This window comes from Artemia franciscana, unplaced genomic scaffold, assembly GCF_032884065.1.
Source record: "Artemia franciscana unplaced genomic scaffold, ASM3288406v1 PGA_scaffold_52, whole genome shotgun sequence".
NCBI lineage: Eukaryota > Metazoa > Arthropoda > Branchiopoda > Anostraca > Artemiidae > Artemia > Artemia franciscana.
The window spans coordinates 947,618-967,529 of NW_027062693.1; the positions used below are offsets into that span (position 1 = coordinate 947,618).

General features: G+C 34.5%; 1 protein-coding gene and 1 long non-coding RNA gene across 3 annotated transcripts in view; one reads left to right on the top strand and one right to left on the bottom strand.

Annotated features, from left to right (window-relative positions):
- LOC136041975 (uncharacterized) overlaps positions 1-19,912 on the bottom strand; it is a 43,345-nt gene that overhangs the window by 9,112 nt on the left and 14,321 nt on the right. Inside the window, exons 2-3 of one of the 2 annotated variants that reach the window (XR_010621139.1) lie at positions 13,336-13,514; positions 2,957-3,034 (exon numbers count right to left, since the gene is read on the bottom strand). This is a non-coding gene — a long non-coding RNA (uncharacterized LOC136041975). The remainder of the gene's footprint in view (positions 1-2,956; positions 3,035-13,335; positions 13,515-19,912) is intronic. The other variant, XR_010621140.1, reaches the window with a different exon arrangement.
- The window catches only part of LOC136041971 (MYG1 exonuclease-like), a 31,668-nt gene continuing 29,478 nt past the window's right edge, over positions 17,723-19,912 (top strand). Inside the window, exon 1 of the mRNA XM_065726793.1 lies at positions 17,723-17,790. Coding sequence (XP_065582865.1) covers positions 17,745-17,790 — 46 coding nt within the window. The 5' untranslated portion in view covers positions 17,723-17,744. The remainder of the gene's footprint in view (positions 17,791-19,912) is intronic.

A 19,912-nucleotide genomic window follows, 5' to 3' on the forward strand; every position in this document is an offset into this window, starting at 1 on the left:
GAGATCTACGGTATACCTACGGCAAAAACAAAATCTTAAAGAAGCATCACGGTCAGCCCATTCCTTATAACATTTGCCCCAAGACCCCAGAGTTTTTTGATAAAAAGGTTCTAATATCTGGATTGACACCAACGCGTCGCCGGACCGAAATTTTTTATGCAATTTGATCCAAGACTTTTTTTTGTCTGTGGTTTTGGGTATTGGTATTTTTTGTTGACAAGAATTGTGGAAAAAAAAACTTACAAAAGAATATTTTAGAGAACCTTACTGGACAGCAAAAGAGAAAATTTTTAAATCCGATCGGAATTCCTATCTTGCACCTTTGAACGATTACACACGATGAATAAGGCTGCAGGGCTATTGTGGTCATGTACTTGGACCATGAGACTTTTTTTGGTATTAAATAAAAAAAAAAACTTTTTGTAACGGAAAGTAAGGAGCGACATTAAAACTTAAAACGAACAGAAATTATTCCGTATATGAAAGAGGCTTTTCCTTCTCAACACCTCACTCTTTACGCTAAAGTTTGACCCTTTCTCTTAACTATACTTTTTAAAACAGTAAGAAACTTTAGCGTAAAGAGCGGGGCGTTGAGAATTAATGTTGAGAATCAATGCATGTTTTGATCTTGACTCTCCGCACATAAATAATTAAAACGAAATTTGCATATTAATAAATTGCAATTAATTGGAAGATTTTGAGAAAAAGAAGCGAAGGAGGAGGCCTAGTTGCCCTCCAAGTTTTTGATTACTTAAAAAAGCAACTAGAACTTTCAATTTTTTACAAACGTTTTCATTTGTAAAAAATGTACATAACTTACGAATTAACTTACGTAACGAACTTCTGTATTCGTATGTTTTTATTGCGTGTATGAGGGGGTTCAACCCTCGTCGATACCTCGCTCTTCACACTAAAGCTTAGATTGTGTCCCAATTCCTTAAGAATGACCTTTGAATCACAAAGGCCGTAGAATAAATAGTTGAAATTACCTAAAATACTTTAGCGTAAAGAGTGAGGTATAACGAGGAGGTAAACCCCTCATATGCGTAATAATTTTTGTTCGTTTTAAGTTTTAATGCTGCTCCTTACTTTCAGTAGAAAAAACACTTTCCATATTTATTTTTTCATTTTTTTTTCAAATAAAGCTAGAAAATCCTGCACCCCTTCATTGAAATTCTCTTCCCCCATGAGAAGTTTCTCCATTGAAATATCCTCCCACGTAACCCCCCTTCAACTCTCCCCCCTAAACCAAAAAATCCCCCTTAAAATCCCCCAATTTTTGGGTCACTTAAAAAGGGCACTAGAACTTTTAATTTCCGTTAGAATGAGCCCTCTCGCAAGATTCTAGGACCAATCAGTCGATACGATCACCCTTGGGAAAAAAAAAAACAAAAAAAAAAGCAAAACAAATAAACACACGTCCTTGATCTGTCTTCTGGCAAAAAATGCGAAATTCCACATTTTTGTAGATAGGAGCTAGAAACTTCTTCAATAAGGTTCTCTGATACGTTAAATCTATTGGTGTGATTTTCGTTAAGATTGTATGACTTTTACGGGATGTTTCTCCCTATTTTCTAAAATGAGGGAAATTTTCTCAGGCTCGTAACTTTTGATGGGTATAACTGATCTAGATGAAACTCGTATATTTAAAATCGGCATTAAAATGCGATTCTTTTGATTGTAACTATTGGTATCAAAATTTCTTTTTTTAGAGTTTCGGTTACTATTGAGCCGGGTCGCTCCTTATTACAGTTCGTTACCACAAACTGTTTGACTTATTGGCTGGCGGAGAATTTCAAAGAATCTGAAACCCCATAAATAGATTTTCAACGTAAAATTTGCAACGTTTAATGGATTATAAAAAGGAGGTATTGGCAGGGTCGTGTCCAGGATTTTTGTTTAGGAGGCACTTTTGTTTGAGGGGAGAGAGAGGAAAACTTTAAAAAACGTAGCAAAAATTTGCAGTCAGAAACATTTTGGGGAGTGGGTTCTAACCATCTACCTCCCCCCCTGGGTACGGGCTTTGGTAGTGGTAACCTTGATCCAGATAAGAGTAGAGATGTAGGGAAAAATCCACCTATTCTTGAACGAAATAGTTGTTTTTAAGAGGGTCAGAGGTTAAAATGAGCTCAAATGCCATCTTCAGAATATCTAATTAAATCATAATTGGTAGAAAGAAATGATGTGGCTCAAATGAAGGATAGCTGAAAAAAGAATAAGCAAAACACACTTGGAAGGCAAAAGAACTTGGAGTGAACCAAAATTTTATGGATAATTTGAAAGAGAATTTGTACAAAAATACCCAAAAAACGAGAGTAGAGAGTGGATTTTAGGCTTAAAACAAAATAAAAGTGAGCCTTTTTGCTTGAACAAGGTGAGTCACGATGAAAAAGATGTTAACTTGAGCTTGTTAGCGAATTTACACGTGGTTGTGTCAACAAATCAAATAGACTAGGTGAGATACCATCTAAATAAAGGAGTAAACCTACATTTGAAAAGTCATTTATACGAGAATTTACCCTAAAAAAAACAACACAAAAGACATACTTTTAAGGGAGGTTTAGGCTTGAGCCCAAATAAAATTGAGCCCTTGCCCCACAATAAGGTGTGTGAAGAAACTACTCTCTAAGAATCAAGCCAGAATCTTTTTCCTAATTTACTGAAAATATCTCCTTGCAAAACAATTTCAATTTCAAGGCAATTTCTTGCTTTCTTTTTACCACCAATTTATTTATGCATATTTATTATCTTGAAAGATGATGCCTGTATTTTTTTTTTTAGTGAGTCACCGTTTTCACTTTTAAAGTGCCCGAGGATTGATGTCTCTAATTCCTGCGTATAAGTGCTATTGACAAGATTGTATTTTTTTTTCTTTTCTTTTACATATTATTTAAACAAATCAGAGATGAGGAATAAGTACGTGTTGATTTGGAATGTCGACTAAAACCATACTTACTGAAAGAAGTGATTTGATAAGATGTAGTTAGATGTTGGGCTTTGGCTTTTCTTGGCTGCCTTCTCATTACTTCCAACCCTTAAAAAGAACAACATAACTTTCAATTTTCAATAGAATAAGCCCCTCCAAAGTTTATAAAAAACTCTTCCTTACGAAGTCTCTCTGGAAAAAACAATCATAACAATAGCTCATATTGAAGCCCTATGGGTCTTTACTATAGGCTACGCTTAAGAGTTGTCCTGATCTCTATTTGAAATTGCCAAGAGCAATAAAAAACTGGTCAACAAGAAAGTGCCTAATTCTTTTTTCACCTGACAATTTGTGTACTGAATAACTGAATCTTAGATTTTGGTTCTCGGTGCCTGTTTAATGGACTTGCTCAAATTGGCTTCTGACCAACCCAAATGATATTATATCTTTGTCTAGGTGAAGAGAGGGGAACTAAAAAATTATTTATAATAATTTGCATGTCTGGAATAATGGGATGCCCCTGAGTATGGTATAGTTTTCAATAGCATATTATGATATAGGAAAAGGTTTCACTTTCTAGTTAACTGACCAAAAAAAACAAATTTAAAATCCCTTTGTTGGGGGAAATTGATAGTATTGAAAAACTATATTTCTGAAAACATTTCTATAAAATTTTATCAGCATAACATTCTTTTTTGATTCGATCTCCCCCTCAACCTGTTTGAAGCTCCTCCTCTTTTGAAAAGAATTATTCGAGAGCATTTTATTTACTCATATACCTTTAACTATTGAAGGATTGCCGGCGAAGTTTTTCATCATGTTTTTTCCCAACAGATAAGGAAAATTTATTGAAATATCAAGCTACCTCACGTGTCTGCGAAACCATGTCAAATTTCATCTTAAGCGGATGAGTATATTCATGTCGAATTTGTCTTTCATTTAGACTGATATTTAAGTAGGTAAATTCATCAAATTCAACCTAACTCTCCGGGTTATTTTCATAAATATTTATGTCCTGTCATTATTGTAAAAGATGTTCTGGTAACTAATTTCTAATTACGTACAAGGCGTCACTTTAAGGGTTTCTTTGATGTCGCAAAATAAAAATTACACCCAGGGGTAAACTCACCTTCTATCAACCAATTAATAAACAAAAACTCAAAATTTGCCATAATTTCTGTTCATTTTTGGCTTGAATTATATAAGAAATGTATTTCTAGTCGTCTCATGGTTTAATATTGCACTTTACTTATGAAAAATACATATATTGAAAAAAACTGAAAAATACATATTTTTTAATTAATTTTCATAAAAAAGTGAACATCCTCAGTAAAGAGCTTCGTCAAGACCTTACTCTTTATGCTAAAGTTTTGATTTTTTATCCTAATTCTTTAAGAATGGAGCGTGGTCTCGAGGAGAAGGCAACCACTTTCGTATACGTAATAATCTCTGTTCGTTTTAAGTTTTGATGTTGCTCCTAACTTTCGTTTGAAATTTTTTTTTTTTATTTAATTACTTACAGATAGTATTTGCTAATGGGAAACATACGGAACAAGTTTTTAAAAGAAAAGTGATGAGCTTGATTAGACCAAAAATGAGCATAAATGAAGTCAAATAATTTTCAAAAACTAAAACTATAGAGTCAAATAGAACAAAAACAAAAGATATGCCGTGTTTTTTCCCAGTAAAAGCTTATGTCAATAAAAAACAAACACAAATTAATTTAAAAACTTTTCCCGCAAAACAAGTTTGTCAAAGAATAATAAAGAGCTCCATTAAGCAAAACTACTACAAATTCACCATCAATGAACAAATGGAACCCAAAACGAACAAAAAAGTGCAAATTATGTTCTGGTCTTGAGAAGGGTTGGAGGTTGTCAGCCTTATTCTTTTTAGTTTTTGCTCGTTTTGGATTTGACTAGGATATCTATTGTAATTATTTTGCGAGTGCAACACTTTGGTTTTGTCCCGTTTTTTTTTTTTTTTTTTTTTTTTTTTCTATGCCGCCGATGTCGGCTTAATCCTGGAAACTGTAAGGGTCTAACCTGTGCGGTTTTTACGGAAAGTGGGGACCTCAGGCCGGATTGATGAATATGGCATTACATTTTGGAAAGCTCCGCACAAGCTTATAGCACTTACCGCCCTCTTCAAAATTCTGGTCTTCTTTCTTTCGGTATGTGGCTGAGTACTGAAGATTGGTCCGACATTTATAGTTTACAAAATCTTGATGAGAAAACAGCCACGTTTCATAAAAAGCTAAGTGATAAATATCAAATTTGTTTCCCAGAAAAAAGGTTTAAAAGGTGCTCAAGTGGTAAACCCTTTATTAATCAAACAATAAAAACACTAATTAGAACCAAATTGAAGCTATTTAAAAATGGTGAACTAGATAAAGCCAATATACTAAGAAAATCAATTAAAAGAGAAATTCGTAAATTGGCACGATCATACTATAAAAATAAGATCGAAGAATTGTTCACTAATAAGCCAAAAAACTGGTATTCCGAGGTTAAAAAGCTATGTGGCAGGAGTCTTGACCAGCTTAATTTCAATTTACCAGAGCCCCCTGATGTTACTGCAAATAGTCTAAATAAATTTCTCGCTTCCATTGTCCAGAGCCAGCATTGCCAATCCAATTATCACAAGAGCCCCATCCCCCTTTTTCCCGACTGTTTCCCCGTCTGAGATTGAAAGAAGAATTGATAAACTAGGAAAGACAAGTGCTTGTCCTTTGGATATCCCGTTTCCTCTTAATAGAGTCTTCGGTGACTTCCTGTCTAAGCCCTTGTCTGTCCTGTTAAACGAAATTACTAAGTCTGGGCAAATTCCAACAATTTGGAAAAAGGGTATCATTACTCCTTTGAAAAAGAAAAACGGAAAGTCTGGCTTTGAAGGCGTTCGACCTATTACTCTTACTCTTTTTTTCAAAATTGTATGAAGGATTCCTTGCAGATTTGCTAAAGAAAAAAATCCTACCTCTTACTGACCTGAAGCAATTCGGAAACCTAAAATCAACTTCTACTTCGCACTACCTCGTTTCTCTTATTGACCACATCGGGAAAATCCTCGAAAAGCCTAATTCCTGGCTAAACTTAATTTCTATTGACCTTCAGAAAGCCTTTGACCTTGTTAACCACAATATTTTAATTGAGAAACTAGAAAGCAAGTTCAATATCGATCCCTTACTGGTAAAATTGGTTGCCTCCTTTTTAATAAATAGATCGCAGGTGGTTAAATACCAGAACCATTACTCAAATCCTGTCCCTACCTACAATGGCATACCCCAAGGAACTCTCCTAGGTTCCCTCATTTTTTCAGTCATGATTAACAGCCTCGCGAAGGAAGTTCCTGACCTTGGAAATTTGTTGAAAGTTGCTTCAGAAATTTAAGAGGCGACCCTATGAGTATCCTCAATGAAATTGGAAGTGAGGCTTTGGACCTAGATATGACAGTAAACCCCTCTAAGTCCATGATAATGCCGATTTGTTTCCTCAAATCCTCGCCCTGTTTTCTTAATCCTATCCCTCTTGAAATTTATACGTCCTCGGTTAAATTACTTGGAGTCACAATTTCTTCAAATTTAAAGTGGGATATCCACGTTAAAGATATCATCCATAAAGCTAATGCGTCTATCCCCCTCCTTAAGCTCCTAAATAAATATAGCGTCCCCCCTTCTCACTCCTTAAGGTTGTATATGTCTTTTGTCTGCCCGCATCTTGAATATGCTTTGATCACTCTATTATCACTCAAAGCTATCACTTCTATCACTCAAAGCTATCATTCTATTTATCACTCAAAGCTATCACTTTGAGTGATAAATAGAAAAATTTACAGAAGCAAAAAAGCTGTATTTTCCCACGGGTCCGAAAGTGCTGCCGTGATTTTCGCTGGGTTTATCATTTGTTTTTTCGGACTTGGGATTGAGGTAGAGAAATGTTATCAGATGTACCTCTTAAACTTTAAAAGTTCTGTCATTGCTAAAGAAATTGGAGCTTACCCTTCGCTCCTTTCTAAGTGGTGACGTTAGAAAGTTGGCCTACGGCAAAAAAAAAATCAACTTTTGAACTAAGACAAATAGAAATTTTTTTTCAACAAAAATTCCTTAATGAGATATACTAGTTTGAAAGTGTCAAGGGGTTGACAACTTCAGTAGTAGGGTACACGCTGAAACCAAAAATAAGCCGATACCAATTGTGAGCTGTTAGCTCATAATCATCTTTGGCAGTGAAAGGTTTGCAAATTTTGCTATTTGGTGTACCAATTATTTGTTTCCAGTGTATTTGATGATAAGACCGAGTTTGTTCCAGTGGTAAGACATGTAGGGGACTTGTAAGTAATAATCGTCTGTGAGGCTACAATCATCTTTAGTGAAGAGGGATTTGTAACTTTTGCTAATGAAAGTTCTTAAGCCGAACTGGCCAGACATGACAATAAACAACAACGAGAGATAAAACTCCAAAAAAAAAAACCTCAAACAAGTCTGCGGCCAGTAAAGTTTACTGGCCGCAGTCTCGTTTGAGGTTTTTTTTTGTGGAGTTTTATCTCTCTTTGTTGTTTATTAACTTTTGCTAGTTGGTGTTGCCTACCCATACTCACGGTAACCTAGAATTAAGTGTTTACGCAACGGGTACAAACGATACCGTAAAACAACGAGGAAGTTTCGTAATAATTAATACTATGGCATTTTGATCCTAAAAAGTTACGGATAGCTTTATAATACCAACTAGATTATATAAGATATTGTTCCACGTCTTGATCCGTCACGATGTCTACGATTGAAAAGGACAAAGTTCAACTGGCTGCAAAGGCAATTTAGTCCCTTCTTTCGATATTCTTTTGTTACTGTTGTTTTTTCAACGCTGAGGAATAGCCTTTGATCATGTGATTACTGATCGTGTTCGTCTTTGAACATAAGGTTTTAAAAGCTTCAATAGGCTGACAACTTAAGCGTTTAACCGATAGCAAAGAAACAAAACCAAAGTGTTGCTCTCGTAACACTTTAATCGGCGAAGCCGGACAAAGGTTGCCTCAACACTTCACGTTGCTCAGGCAACGTAGGTCTAGTTCATGTTCGTTTTGGGTTTCATTTATATATTAATGGTGATTTATGGTAGCTTTACACTTGAGAGATAAGCAAAACAAAATTGTAGAATTTGACAATGCTTTTGTCTGTCAAAACTCAAATACTCATAATTTTTTGGCTCCCAAAGCCAATTATTCTTTCAAAGGCAAGCTAAACCGTCTTAATCTTTGTGGTGCCATATATTTTCTTCGCCTACATTTTTTATCCTTCTCTTTTTTTAATTTGGCGCCCACCACTAACAAAAATTGCTGAAGTCTTTTCAACAAATATGGATTTGCGGTTTATTTCAAAGTTTTAGTAGTATGACTGTAACAGGTACAGGGCTTACACCATCATTTGGACATTTGGGTACCCTTATTTGAGCATTTAGTTCATTGACCTACTTAGATGACCATACTGCAATAAAGATACATCATTAGCGTAATCCAGCCAACACCTCATTTTGAAAAACTGTCTGAATATGAATATTATCGAACAGTTCGTGGTAACGAACTGAAGTAAGGAGCGACCCGGCTCAATAGTAGCCGAAACTCTAAAAAACCGAATTTTAATACCAATAGTTACATCAAAAGAATTGAGTTTTAATGCTGATTTTAAAAATATAAGTTTCATCAAATTTACTCCTACCCATAAAAAGTTACGAACCTGAGAAAATTTGTCTTATTTTAGAGACTAGGGGAAACACCCTCGAAGAGTCTTACAATCTGAACAAAAACCACACCATCGGATTCAGCGTATCAGAGAACCCTATTGTAGAAGTTTCAAGCTCCTATCAACAAAAATGTGGAATTTCAGATTTTTGCCAGAAGACAGGATGCGTCAACAACACGGATGTCAACAACACGAAACTTTTATTTCGGCTCTAGCTGAACACACATTCTTTTATCCTGAACATTTTATACAATTTGATGAGGCTACAGCTATTTCTAATGATAGAGGTTTTTCTCAGTGGGCGAGGGAGGCTACAGAAATTAAAAAAACATATATTTGCTAATATTTCAATAAATAGAGACACAGGGAATTTAAATATTGACCCAATTTATGATATTCTTTTAAAAAATGAACCAATAGTCGATGGGGGAATTAAAATTTTACACAATCACCAGGGGACAAGATTACCCACTAGACAAAAAAGAGTTGCTTCAATGTTAGCTTACAAGAGGATTATTTCGCAACAGAATAATTAACTAAGTTTCAATTTTCATAACTTTTTCCTCAGTTGCTCGTTGATTCTCATTGAAGTAACTCGCATAGCTGCTTTTCCCTACTAAGCCTTTGTCAACCACTTTGCCATTGATATTCTATGATAAGAGACTTAAGGCTCGAGCCATTATGCAGACTTAACTTTACTTAGAAGTTCTTGGGAAACTGGACATTTGAAGCTGTAACAGGAATGATCCTGTGATTCGCACAATCCATACTTCTTGGACATTTGACAAGGAGATGTTTTGGAGCTTGAATTACCATGGTCACCGCAGACTACGAAAATAACTTCATTTTTGCAGCTGCTGGAAATATTCCCGTAGGCTTGACACTTGAAACATTTTACCGGGAGGGAGATATACTCAGCAACTTTGATCCTCTCATAATCTATGACTGGGGGATTTTTTATGGCATTTATAATTTTACAAATTTCAATCGAAACGAGCTGGTACTGCCAGTCTGTTTTGAACTGACACATTTCGGAGTCAGTGCGCAAAGTTAATCGTCATTTATATTGCTGGGGACAAATCGAGCAATACCGAGATGAGAGCAATACCTGATTGTTGCAGAAAGAGATTTATCGCTGTTATGAAAGATCCCGACAAGAGTTTCTACATCAGCCTTGCTAGCTGTAATAACTCGCCAATTATCATTTCTGGGCTGAACTTCGACAATTTTAGAGCACTCTATGCCAAAAAATTTATGCTAAAATTCTTTCCTCGAGTCTAACTTCGTGAGATTAGAGGGCAAATTCTTGAGTACCACTGCAAATGAGGGCTTTCTTTCAGTGACTGTAGGAAAAATCGAGTGGGCGGGAGGGTCCTTATTCATGAAATTGCCTGGCTTATTACAAACTTCAATAACTTTTCTAGTGATTACCGCTGCTATCTCACCAGGACATATAGGGACCTTGCCAGGTTCAACTATCACAAAGACTGGCAGCTCAACGTTACGTTTCTCATAAATTTCAAGTAACTTTAACATTTCATTAATATTGTCTTCGGCACTTTTTTAATTGAAACACTATTGATGTAGTGAGCAGAAGACCACAGTATCTCCTTAGCCTTGATTACATCGTCCTAAGTAAAAAAAACTAGCATGCTTTACGACTTATCTCATCACTCTTATTTCCAGCTTTTCGAGCATGATTTAAAAAGTCCAAAATCGCATTCCAAACTAATTTCTCCTACAAAGCTATCGCAGATAATGATGCATCGCAGATGTTTGTAAATGGTAAACAGCAGCACCTATAAAACTAAAGGAACACCATCTATAATAGCTGAAATTAGTAGGAATCTAATAATGTCAACGCCAAAAAAATTAGTTGATTGTTTCAATAGAAAGTTTCAAGCAAATGCCAACTTTATGGGCGAATCTTATTTAGGTAGGTTTAACCTAGCCCACATGACCATTCACAGATACACTCCATCAGTCAATCCAAAAAAATCAATATAATCCAAATTGAACAATTTTCTCACTGTTTATCATTCAGACAAACTTATTAAAAAGACATACTTATGTGATCAAAGGGAAAATACTTACCCTGGTATGATTGAAAAAACACTAAACGTAATTTTAGTCTATTTTCTAGAGATTGGTATTGTCGTGGTTGATAAATTGGTTTGGGAGGAATAACCTGGTCTATGCATCAATTGCTGGAATAATAAGAGAGTCCGGTTTTTACGACATCGCTGTGAAGATACTGGCTGATATGATTATAAGCCTACTGACTTTTATTTTCCGTTACGGAAAGTGATTCTTATACTGAGAATACGGTATGTGAAATTGCTTCAAATAAGCAAATTGAAACACGTGTATTTTATAATATGAATCAAAATAGTATTATTGAGCTTAAAAAGAGATTTGATAAAAGTAAGTTACATCATACTGTAGAAAATCTGACCTTGACTTTGCATGCCAAGATGAGTACAAGCTGAATCTTGATGACCTGCCGCCACTTATCATTACCAATGTTCTACTATACGTGGAAGAAGAAATCTAAATGACACGGAATTTTTATTGTACGTACAACTTTATTAATAAACAAATTCACAAATATTTTTAAAGCATTTTACTTTAAACGGGTAGGAAAAGGGAATTTTCAATTAGAAAATCGTTCAATCGAAAATTGTCTGCATAAATGCTGAGAAACTCACTGTAAGATTGAAAAATAAATATAGTAGCGCCTGAAAACTACAGCTTTTGGTTGATAAATCTTGTTTTCGCTTCCGATTTTGAATGATATATTTTCCAGGTTGCTCAAGAAAGCTTTTAATGTGACGTATTGAGGTGTGCAGAATGCATACGATAGCCCAAGAGGATCGAAAAATTCAATATTCTCCGCTGTTTGAAATATGCACAGCCAATGTCCCGCCTTTACAGTTGGTGGACTACTATTAACAATGATAAGGATATTGTTAATCCTTTGAGTATGGTTGAGGAAATCCGAGGGCGTGCAATAAGATTTGTGTTTTGATATCATGGGGTCCAAATTGAATACGATGATTATTTTATCAGTGTTCATTGTGCCAAGTCTAATAGAGCACTACCATTACGGGTTTTGACACCTGCATTTTGAAGAAATTTTAAGAAAAGCGTCGGGTCTGAAATTTGAAGGGATAGGGCCCCCTTTGGATACAAACAGGCATCACTACTTAAATACTAAGGGGAATAAAATGTGTCAAAGTGTTCATTTTTTTGCAGCGGTAGGGCCACTTATTTAATGGTTACTTTAATCGTGTCTTCATGTCTCAGTTAATTTTCTTTGTTTTTTTTTTCTCCTGGTAGGACTACCTAGTTTAAAACTACTTTAGTCATATCATCAGTTCAAAACAAAATCAACCGTAAATTGTCCTGGCTGATCCAGTTGGCATTTTTAAGGCTCAAACGCCAGATCAGGCACATTCAAAATGACTTTTCGTTTCAAATAAAAATCAAATCAGGTGAATAAATCGGCCAGCTTTTCCTGAAAATGGCACAAAGAACAAACAGTTTTTTTTCTATGCCACCTGTTCATTCTTACTTTTTTTTCAGGTTGAGAGGAGACAAGGATACCCGCACACGATCTACACAAAGATACCCCTACGGAATCTACACAAGGATACCCGCATGTGATCTATGCAAGGATATGGCGATGTCGAGATCTGAAGTAGTCAAACAAATGGAGAACTAGTCCTCTTGCCAGTACGCTTTCGACCTCAAATTTGATACCGTGTGTGTCAACCCTTGCCATTATGAAAGGGTTGTATTTTTTTCGTAAATTTTTAAGATTCTGGAAATGGGCCTCATTCTAGGTTATGACGGTTAATGTGAGTTAGAGATTGAGATATTAAACACAACTAGTAAATATAACTTAAATGCTTCTTATTTTAACTGTAGTTTATTTTTCAAAATCGTGTCTCATTTTGACAAAATCGTGTCAAAATGGGTCTCAACGTGAGTTTTGTCACAGAGCAGTGTACTTTAAGTTTAGTTATTTCCTTTTTTTTTAATTAAACCCGATTGAACCTTGAAAAAAAAATCTAGGGAGAGGGGCAATTTGCTCTTTAAAAAAGATCGATAATCCAAGAACTCATATTATTCCCCATTTTGGGTCTTCTTGATAGGAATCCAGAAAATTTTTTAGAGCTTATCAAGTCTTTGTGAATTTACACTCCAATTTACCTAACTAGTTTGAAATGTTTCCCATGTTCAAGTTTATTCTTTCAACTGTGAAAGCTTCCTGGTGTTTTTTTGGACTTGTCAAGAGGTGCAACAAACAAAATTCAGTCCGAAAAAGAGGTCTCAAGAGGTGCGGGTCATGCTGACTACACGAAAACGACAACAAACTAAATGTAATTTCGTTTTTCTTTATTTAACACAAATGTTTCATAAAGTGATTTTTTTTTGTTTCAGTATAATTGTTCATTGGAATCAAGATTTTTTGTATTTTATTTAAAATCGTTTACAAATACATTTGTTTAGGTTATCATTCGGAGTTCGATCCTGACTGAGTAGGCACTGGCCACTCAGTAAATTCAAATTAAATTTTTTATGACTCTGAGCACACGTCAGTGTTCCACCTTCTTCTTATTTTGGAAGTGGTATACTCGGTTTTCGTTTACTTGATTTAAAAACTACATACCGGATTACTTTCTACTAAAGATCACCGCCGAAGTTTTCTGTGTATTTCTTAGGCTAACTCTCAACAGTTAGGAACCTGATATCCTTTTTGACACAGGTATTGCAACCGAAACTCGCATCACAAGTAGATCAAGGATTTATGAATCCTGTTTGAGCAACATATCTTGACATATAGAGCTTCTGAAAAAAATTTCATCTGTTAACTGGTAAAGGGTGTTCTACAGTCTGAAGCCATCAGTAAGCTATAGGCTAGAGTGCTTGCAAACGAAAGTATTAACCATCTTACATGCGTGACAAAAAGGGATACCTGTGCCAAGTCATAAGTGCAACTAATATAATTTAGATAACATTAGATAACGTTTCCCTGATAACCTTGTGGTTAAATCCTAAGTGGACAGAGGTCAAAGCTCTTAGGTGAGCTTTAAACTAAGAGCTTTGACCTCTGTCCACCTGATATGCCAGATAAATCTAATGAACTCGAACCGAAAAGGTCAAGGAGATTTGCTTCCGCTGCTGCATTGGAAAAAAAATAAAAGCAATAAACTATATTTAATTAGTTTATGGGGTATAAATTTTGTTTGTTTTTATTAATGTCTTTTAGTTTTACTGCTGATGATGGACACTGAATATGTGTTCGAAATATCCAGTTAAAAATTTTATATTTTTTTCGGTGTGAATTAAAAGGTTGCATCCCTATTTTGAACTGTTATATTTTTGTCATGGAAAGGCAGTGTGGTATTCGAGGTTATCTATGTAAATAGAGACATATAATGTATTTCTCTTAATTATTTTGATGATTCATTTGTTGATTCGAATGTCAAAAGTCATATCCATTCACTTGATGTTTGGCAAAATTATATACAGTAATGTATAATTAAACATTATCTTATACGGAGCTTATAATATAATATATAAGCTTATAGCTTATATATTAGCTTATTATTACATTAGCTTATTTTCTGTTTCTTATCTTAATAAGGATATATAATCTTCATATTTCAAAACGTATGTCTTTAAATTCAAAATAGCTGTATCTCTTTCCACAAATAAGAACTTAAGATTTTTATGAATTCCCCCTTTTTAAAGAAAGATTAAAAACTTTTTGAGGGATAATTTTACTCAGACAGGCAAAGCTCTTTATTTGCTGATCTTCTCGATTCAACAAAATTTACCGTAATCTGATCATAGTATAAGAAACTTGGTCTTCTTAACACTAATTTTCAAACATATTCTTGTATGCTGAACTCTCAAAACCTCCAGAAAATGACTTTAGATAAGCATGTAAATATAGACATATAATTTATTTCCGTAGTTAATTATCTTGATGATTCACTTGTTGACTCGAATGTCGAAAATTATATCCGTTCACTTGATGTTTGACAAAATTATATACAGTGATGCATAATTAAACATTAGTTTAATGTATAATAAAACATCAGCTTATATGGAGAAGGGCCGCTGAGTCATTGGGTTAGGAACAAAAGTCTACTGGATGCCTTAAAAAATGTATTTGAAGGCAAACTTTTCCAACTTCCAACACGCCTTCAGGTGAAGGGAAGTTTCTGGGGAAGGGAGGCTGGGAGTAAGGCAAAAATTGACTTCTAATCTCCCTTTTTCTGAACTATGCCAAATTTGGGTATGAGCAAGGAATGACCAGGGCTAATAGTATGCAAAAATCTAAAAAAAGAGTTTTTATAACAAAACACATATCGAAAGAATCAGTTGTTTATCATAATTCTGGATAAGCTATATAAGATTTTCAAATTTAAAGTTATTGATCAACAGTCATGATCATAAGAAAATTTGCTTCAGATTCGCTTCAGTGTCCCTCTTTTTTTGTTTTCAATATAAGATTAAATTCAGATGCTTAACAGTGAAATGGGTTGAGGGATTATGATCACCTGGAAAGGATCTCAAAACTTGCAATAATACCATGGAATGATCCTAAAAGTGACTTTGAAGTTTTAGCCAAGCCATCCTCCCTATAATGAATCATGCAGTATGAGCGATGAGAGGGCGAAAGCTCCTTTGTTTCGAAATGTGTGTCCCAAATTTACTTTTAGCATATAGGAGATGCTTTCAAAAGGTGATACAATTCTTTGTATATAATGCAACCCAGGGTATTGTGTTACAAACCAAAAAATATTAAATAAATAAAGTAAACATTCTTTTCAAATGAACATCCCCTGTGTTTGAGCAGTTACCCTTCAGAACAAAAAATTAAATAGCGTAAACATTTAGGGGGATGAGGGGGGAAAGGGGCTTACATTTATGGAACTATTTCTGTTCGTTTCGATCTTAGGTAACTCTTCTCCTTCTTTTGAAAGGAAAAACTGATTTCATATTTAGTGACAATACAGAGACCCGAAATTCCAAGAATGAGCTTTAAAGTTCTATTTAATCACTCTTAACTGCCTATCAATTTAAAAATGTCATTTAATCACAATGATTTTGAAACGGATAAACTTCACAGTTTCACATTTAGACACTCAGAAAATAGATATAAACACAGTGGGAGGCTTTCAGCCTAGATATTATCTCCTCCTAATATCTTTAATATGTAAAATACATGACCCTTAATTTGCTATATAAAAACACCCCATCGTTTTGTTTTATTTATTGGTATTAATTCTTCCTCCCCTGCAAAATCCTATACTTTTGAATATCCTTTGGAACAACAGCACATGATTTCAAAACATGGAGGATGGGGTGGGTGGGAATATGAACACCATAAAGGAATTTCCTGGGGGAGGAGTCTCATAACTAGCAATAGTTTTATGAAAGTGATGATTTTAGAATTAATTTCTGAAGTTTCTGAATCACCAACCCTAACTGATTTAACTCATGCAGTATGACTTCTGGGAGGGCAAAAACTCTCTTTTTATTGGGAGGTGATAGATTAGTTTTTAAAATTATACTTTGTCTCGGAAGCAAATGCATTAGACGAGTTTTTTTTCAAAAAGCATTTTTCAAAAAGCATTGGTTCGCAAAATTCAAAATATTCCTAAAGGGGAACAAGCTCCACATTCTTGCTCACAACTCATTATTTTCGTAAAGATATTCTAGAAGAATAAAATTTTTATTTGGTTAACCCATTGGTATAACAAAAGGTAAAAAATTCCCACCCTCAGACAGAAATCAAAGTCAATACGAGCAGTTGAGAGTGGAAAGTAGGTTGAGCTCAGAAGCAGCGACTACCTCTAAAACTCCGTTTGGTTTCCCTTGATAGAATGTAAACTTGTCCCTTAAGGTTCTAGCAGATTGGAGACTCTAGAAAGAGTCTTCAAACAGATTGGACTTGTAGAAAGTAAATGAGCCCCTGGAATTCATCATTCTCATTTTTCAGTGGCCCATTGTACTTATACCCTGACTTTCAAGCCGTTATTACAGCAGTGAAAGCCTGTCCTGATGAAAAATAACCAGAAGTAGTTGATCTTGGAAGGCACCCCGGCCACTTTAGGCCTCACATTTTATAGATGGAAAATTCACACAATGAAGGAGATTTTGTCATCAAGGTTCTCGCACCCTTTTTTGTAATTGAAATCACACACATGGAAAACCATGTACTTTTTCCATTCAAGCAATGTGCAAAATATGTACCTTTGAACTTAATAGTTGGACATCTGGAGGAGAAGGGTATTAAAAGAACAGCCACCCTTCTTAGGTTTACTACTCATATAAATTGAAAACCCTTATATTTTTTCTTCTAAAAGAGATAAAAATTGCCGATGGTTTTTATATCAATGGTGAACAAATTACAAATTTCAATACGAAGACAAAATTAACTTAAAAATGTAAAAGAAAAATGTAAGATTTTACTTTGTCAACCATAGAAATGGTCAAAGATTGACAAATACGAAAACTTAAAGAGTGCATAACTTCTTTAGTGCTACAATTGCCAATTGTAAAATTCATTTTACTTTAAATTTCAGCCTCTTAAGAGGTCTAAAATAGCCCACAGTTAAATTTAGATGGTAGCTCAAGCGCCATTCTGAAGCTAATTTGAATTATCCCACAGTAAAGAAGTGACAAGAAAATTAAAATTGAATAGCAGCTTAAGATCCATTCTTAAGCCAGTTTACAAGTTTCACATCAGAAACAACAAAGAAAATGTCAAAAACACTAAAAAAATTCTACGAGTGGCATTGTATCGAGTAAGTTGTTTCATTCCATTTTCATTCTTTGATGAAACCTTTCTTTTATTTATCGAATGTGTGTGTAAATGTATAGATCCACTAAATATCCGCAGGAATATGGATTCTAGTGTGTCCTTAGTAATATTCTCAAAGATAAATAAAATAAATATAACCTTGAACATTATAATAACCCTCCTAAACAACTTACCTCCCTGAATATTTTGTAAATAGATGGCGTGTTCTTCTGCAAAAATCAAAAGAAGAAATAAATGGAATGCCAAGCCGAATAACTTTCAAATTTTTTCGAAGTTTCTCCAGAGGTTTGTTGTTATATTTTAGAGATAACACTTGATAAAATTAATAATAAAATTTCTTTCAGTTACTAAGATTAAGTAATTTGTTCTAATTGATTGACTTTTGGAAATCTTGGAAAGGCGTTAGGATAAGAAAATGAAACTTTCAGGGATGAGTCAAAAGGCTAAAGTATGTCCTGGGAAGGTATTTTGAAGTGCCCACCTCCACTCTTTCTCCCTCTAGAGGGCCCTGACCTTTGATGATCTGTAAAAATATATGTGTTATAAAAGCAAAACCTTGTGAAACAGACCTTCTGCTTGAATGAAGTAAAACAAAATTTTTTTCAGCTTCACAACTTTGCGCAATCCCAATTTAGCCTATATAAAGATTTAAAGATATGCAAATACGTTTCCTAAGTTTTGAAAAAAAAACATTCATATGGCTCAGAACTCTATTAAAGAACAGGAATTGCATTTTCAGAACTAAAGGCAGAGAAGAGGCAACTAATAGACCTGTCATGTAGTTGAATTTCAGGGCCCTCTGGAGGGAGAAGGAGTAGAGGTGGGTACTTTAAAATATCTTCCCAGACATAGGCCTACTTTAGCCTATAGACCCATCCCTGAAAATTTCATTTTCCTTACCTAACCCCTTCCCCAGATAGCTAAAAGCCAATCAACTAGAATTTTACCCTGTTCAGTAGCATTGGTGCCCATAAGCTAAATTTTAGGGATGCTTACAAGGTCTAATCAGCACTTCCAATGCTTTATAATAGAAATCTCAAAACAAAAATATAAAGCAGCATCATTCACCAGGGGGAAGGGCTGGCACCTCTCTGCCCACTTTTGGGTGCCCATGTTCAGCAGGGACAAATAATTTTTTTTTGCAGTAAAGCAATAATAAAATCTTTGAACATTTTGGTCAAATATACAGTGAGCATCTTCAGCAGATAAACTATGTTTATTTGCTAATAATGAAACAATTAGGCCTCAATGATTTGTCCCTATTGAACTGTTATTTGTGTGTCATAGAAAGGTGGTGGGTCTTCAAAAATGCCAGATAGACTAGGCAAAGCAGCAAGGATACTACTTAGTTTTAGATATAAATTTTTAAAATACTTATTTTAAAATAATGTAATGTGTATTCCTAAAAGAGTTCCAACATTCATAAGGAAGCACTACAAAACTCTAGAAACTACTTTAAGGCATTTTAAGATGCTTACTTAGACTGATAAACCTGGATAAATATAGAGTAGCCTAGTTTAAATTACTGACCTAGGAATAAGATGAACATGTGACCAGAGGCCTTTTTATCTTCTTTCTGAGTATAATAATTATTCTACTCAGAAATTCAGTTTTAGGTCATTTACAGACCCTCAAAGACAATACCTTTTTCTCTTATTTTATATAGCCTAGGGTAAGTGACCTCTTATTAGGAAAGACCACTTTTCTGTGGCATTCTAGAAAAATATAGATGTGTTTTCAGACCCCTCCTATTTTGCTTCATCATGATGCAAAGTGAAGGGTAGTAACAAGAGCCCAGCCTTCTTGGTGAAAAATCCATCAATAATTTGTGTGCATACCTTAAAAATAAGGTATTTGTTTTGACAAGTAATTGAATAGGAAAAAGTGTATTTAATATTTTTGATTTATAGAATAAACAGCAAGTAATAAAAGTTACATCTTTAGAATCAGAAGAAAATCAGTTTTCAATTAAAATATGAATAAAACTGAAACATTGAAAGGACACATACACCAAAATAAGATAATTAATATTTCCAAGAAGAGGTCCCTATAGGTAAGTCAATAAACTAATAATTTCAAGTGTTTTGATCTTAAATAATTTTAATATTAACCATATTGGGCCATAGCTGATATTTTTAGGCATTCATTGATATATATAATTCTTCTCAATTCCTTATTAATAACAACATATGAGGGTTTTGGTTTTACATGTACTACTATTTTTTTTTACCCTACCACTTCTATTCTTTTGTTAGTGTCACTCTTGTTTAAACCAGTTTCCCCATAAGTTGAATTGACAGTGATAAATTTGAGCATCAGAAAATGCAATGGAAACATATAATGTGGACTTGGATATATTTGTAAACATGGGGGGGGGGGTAAAGTATAGTGGAGTTGCAACTGGAAT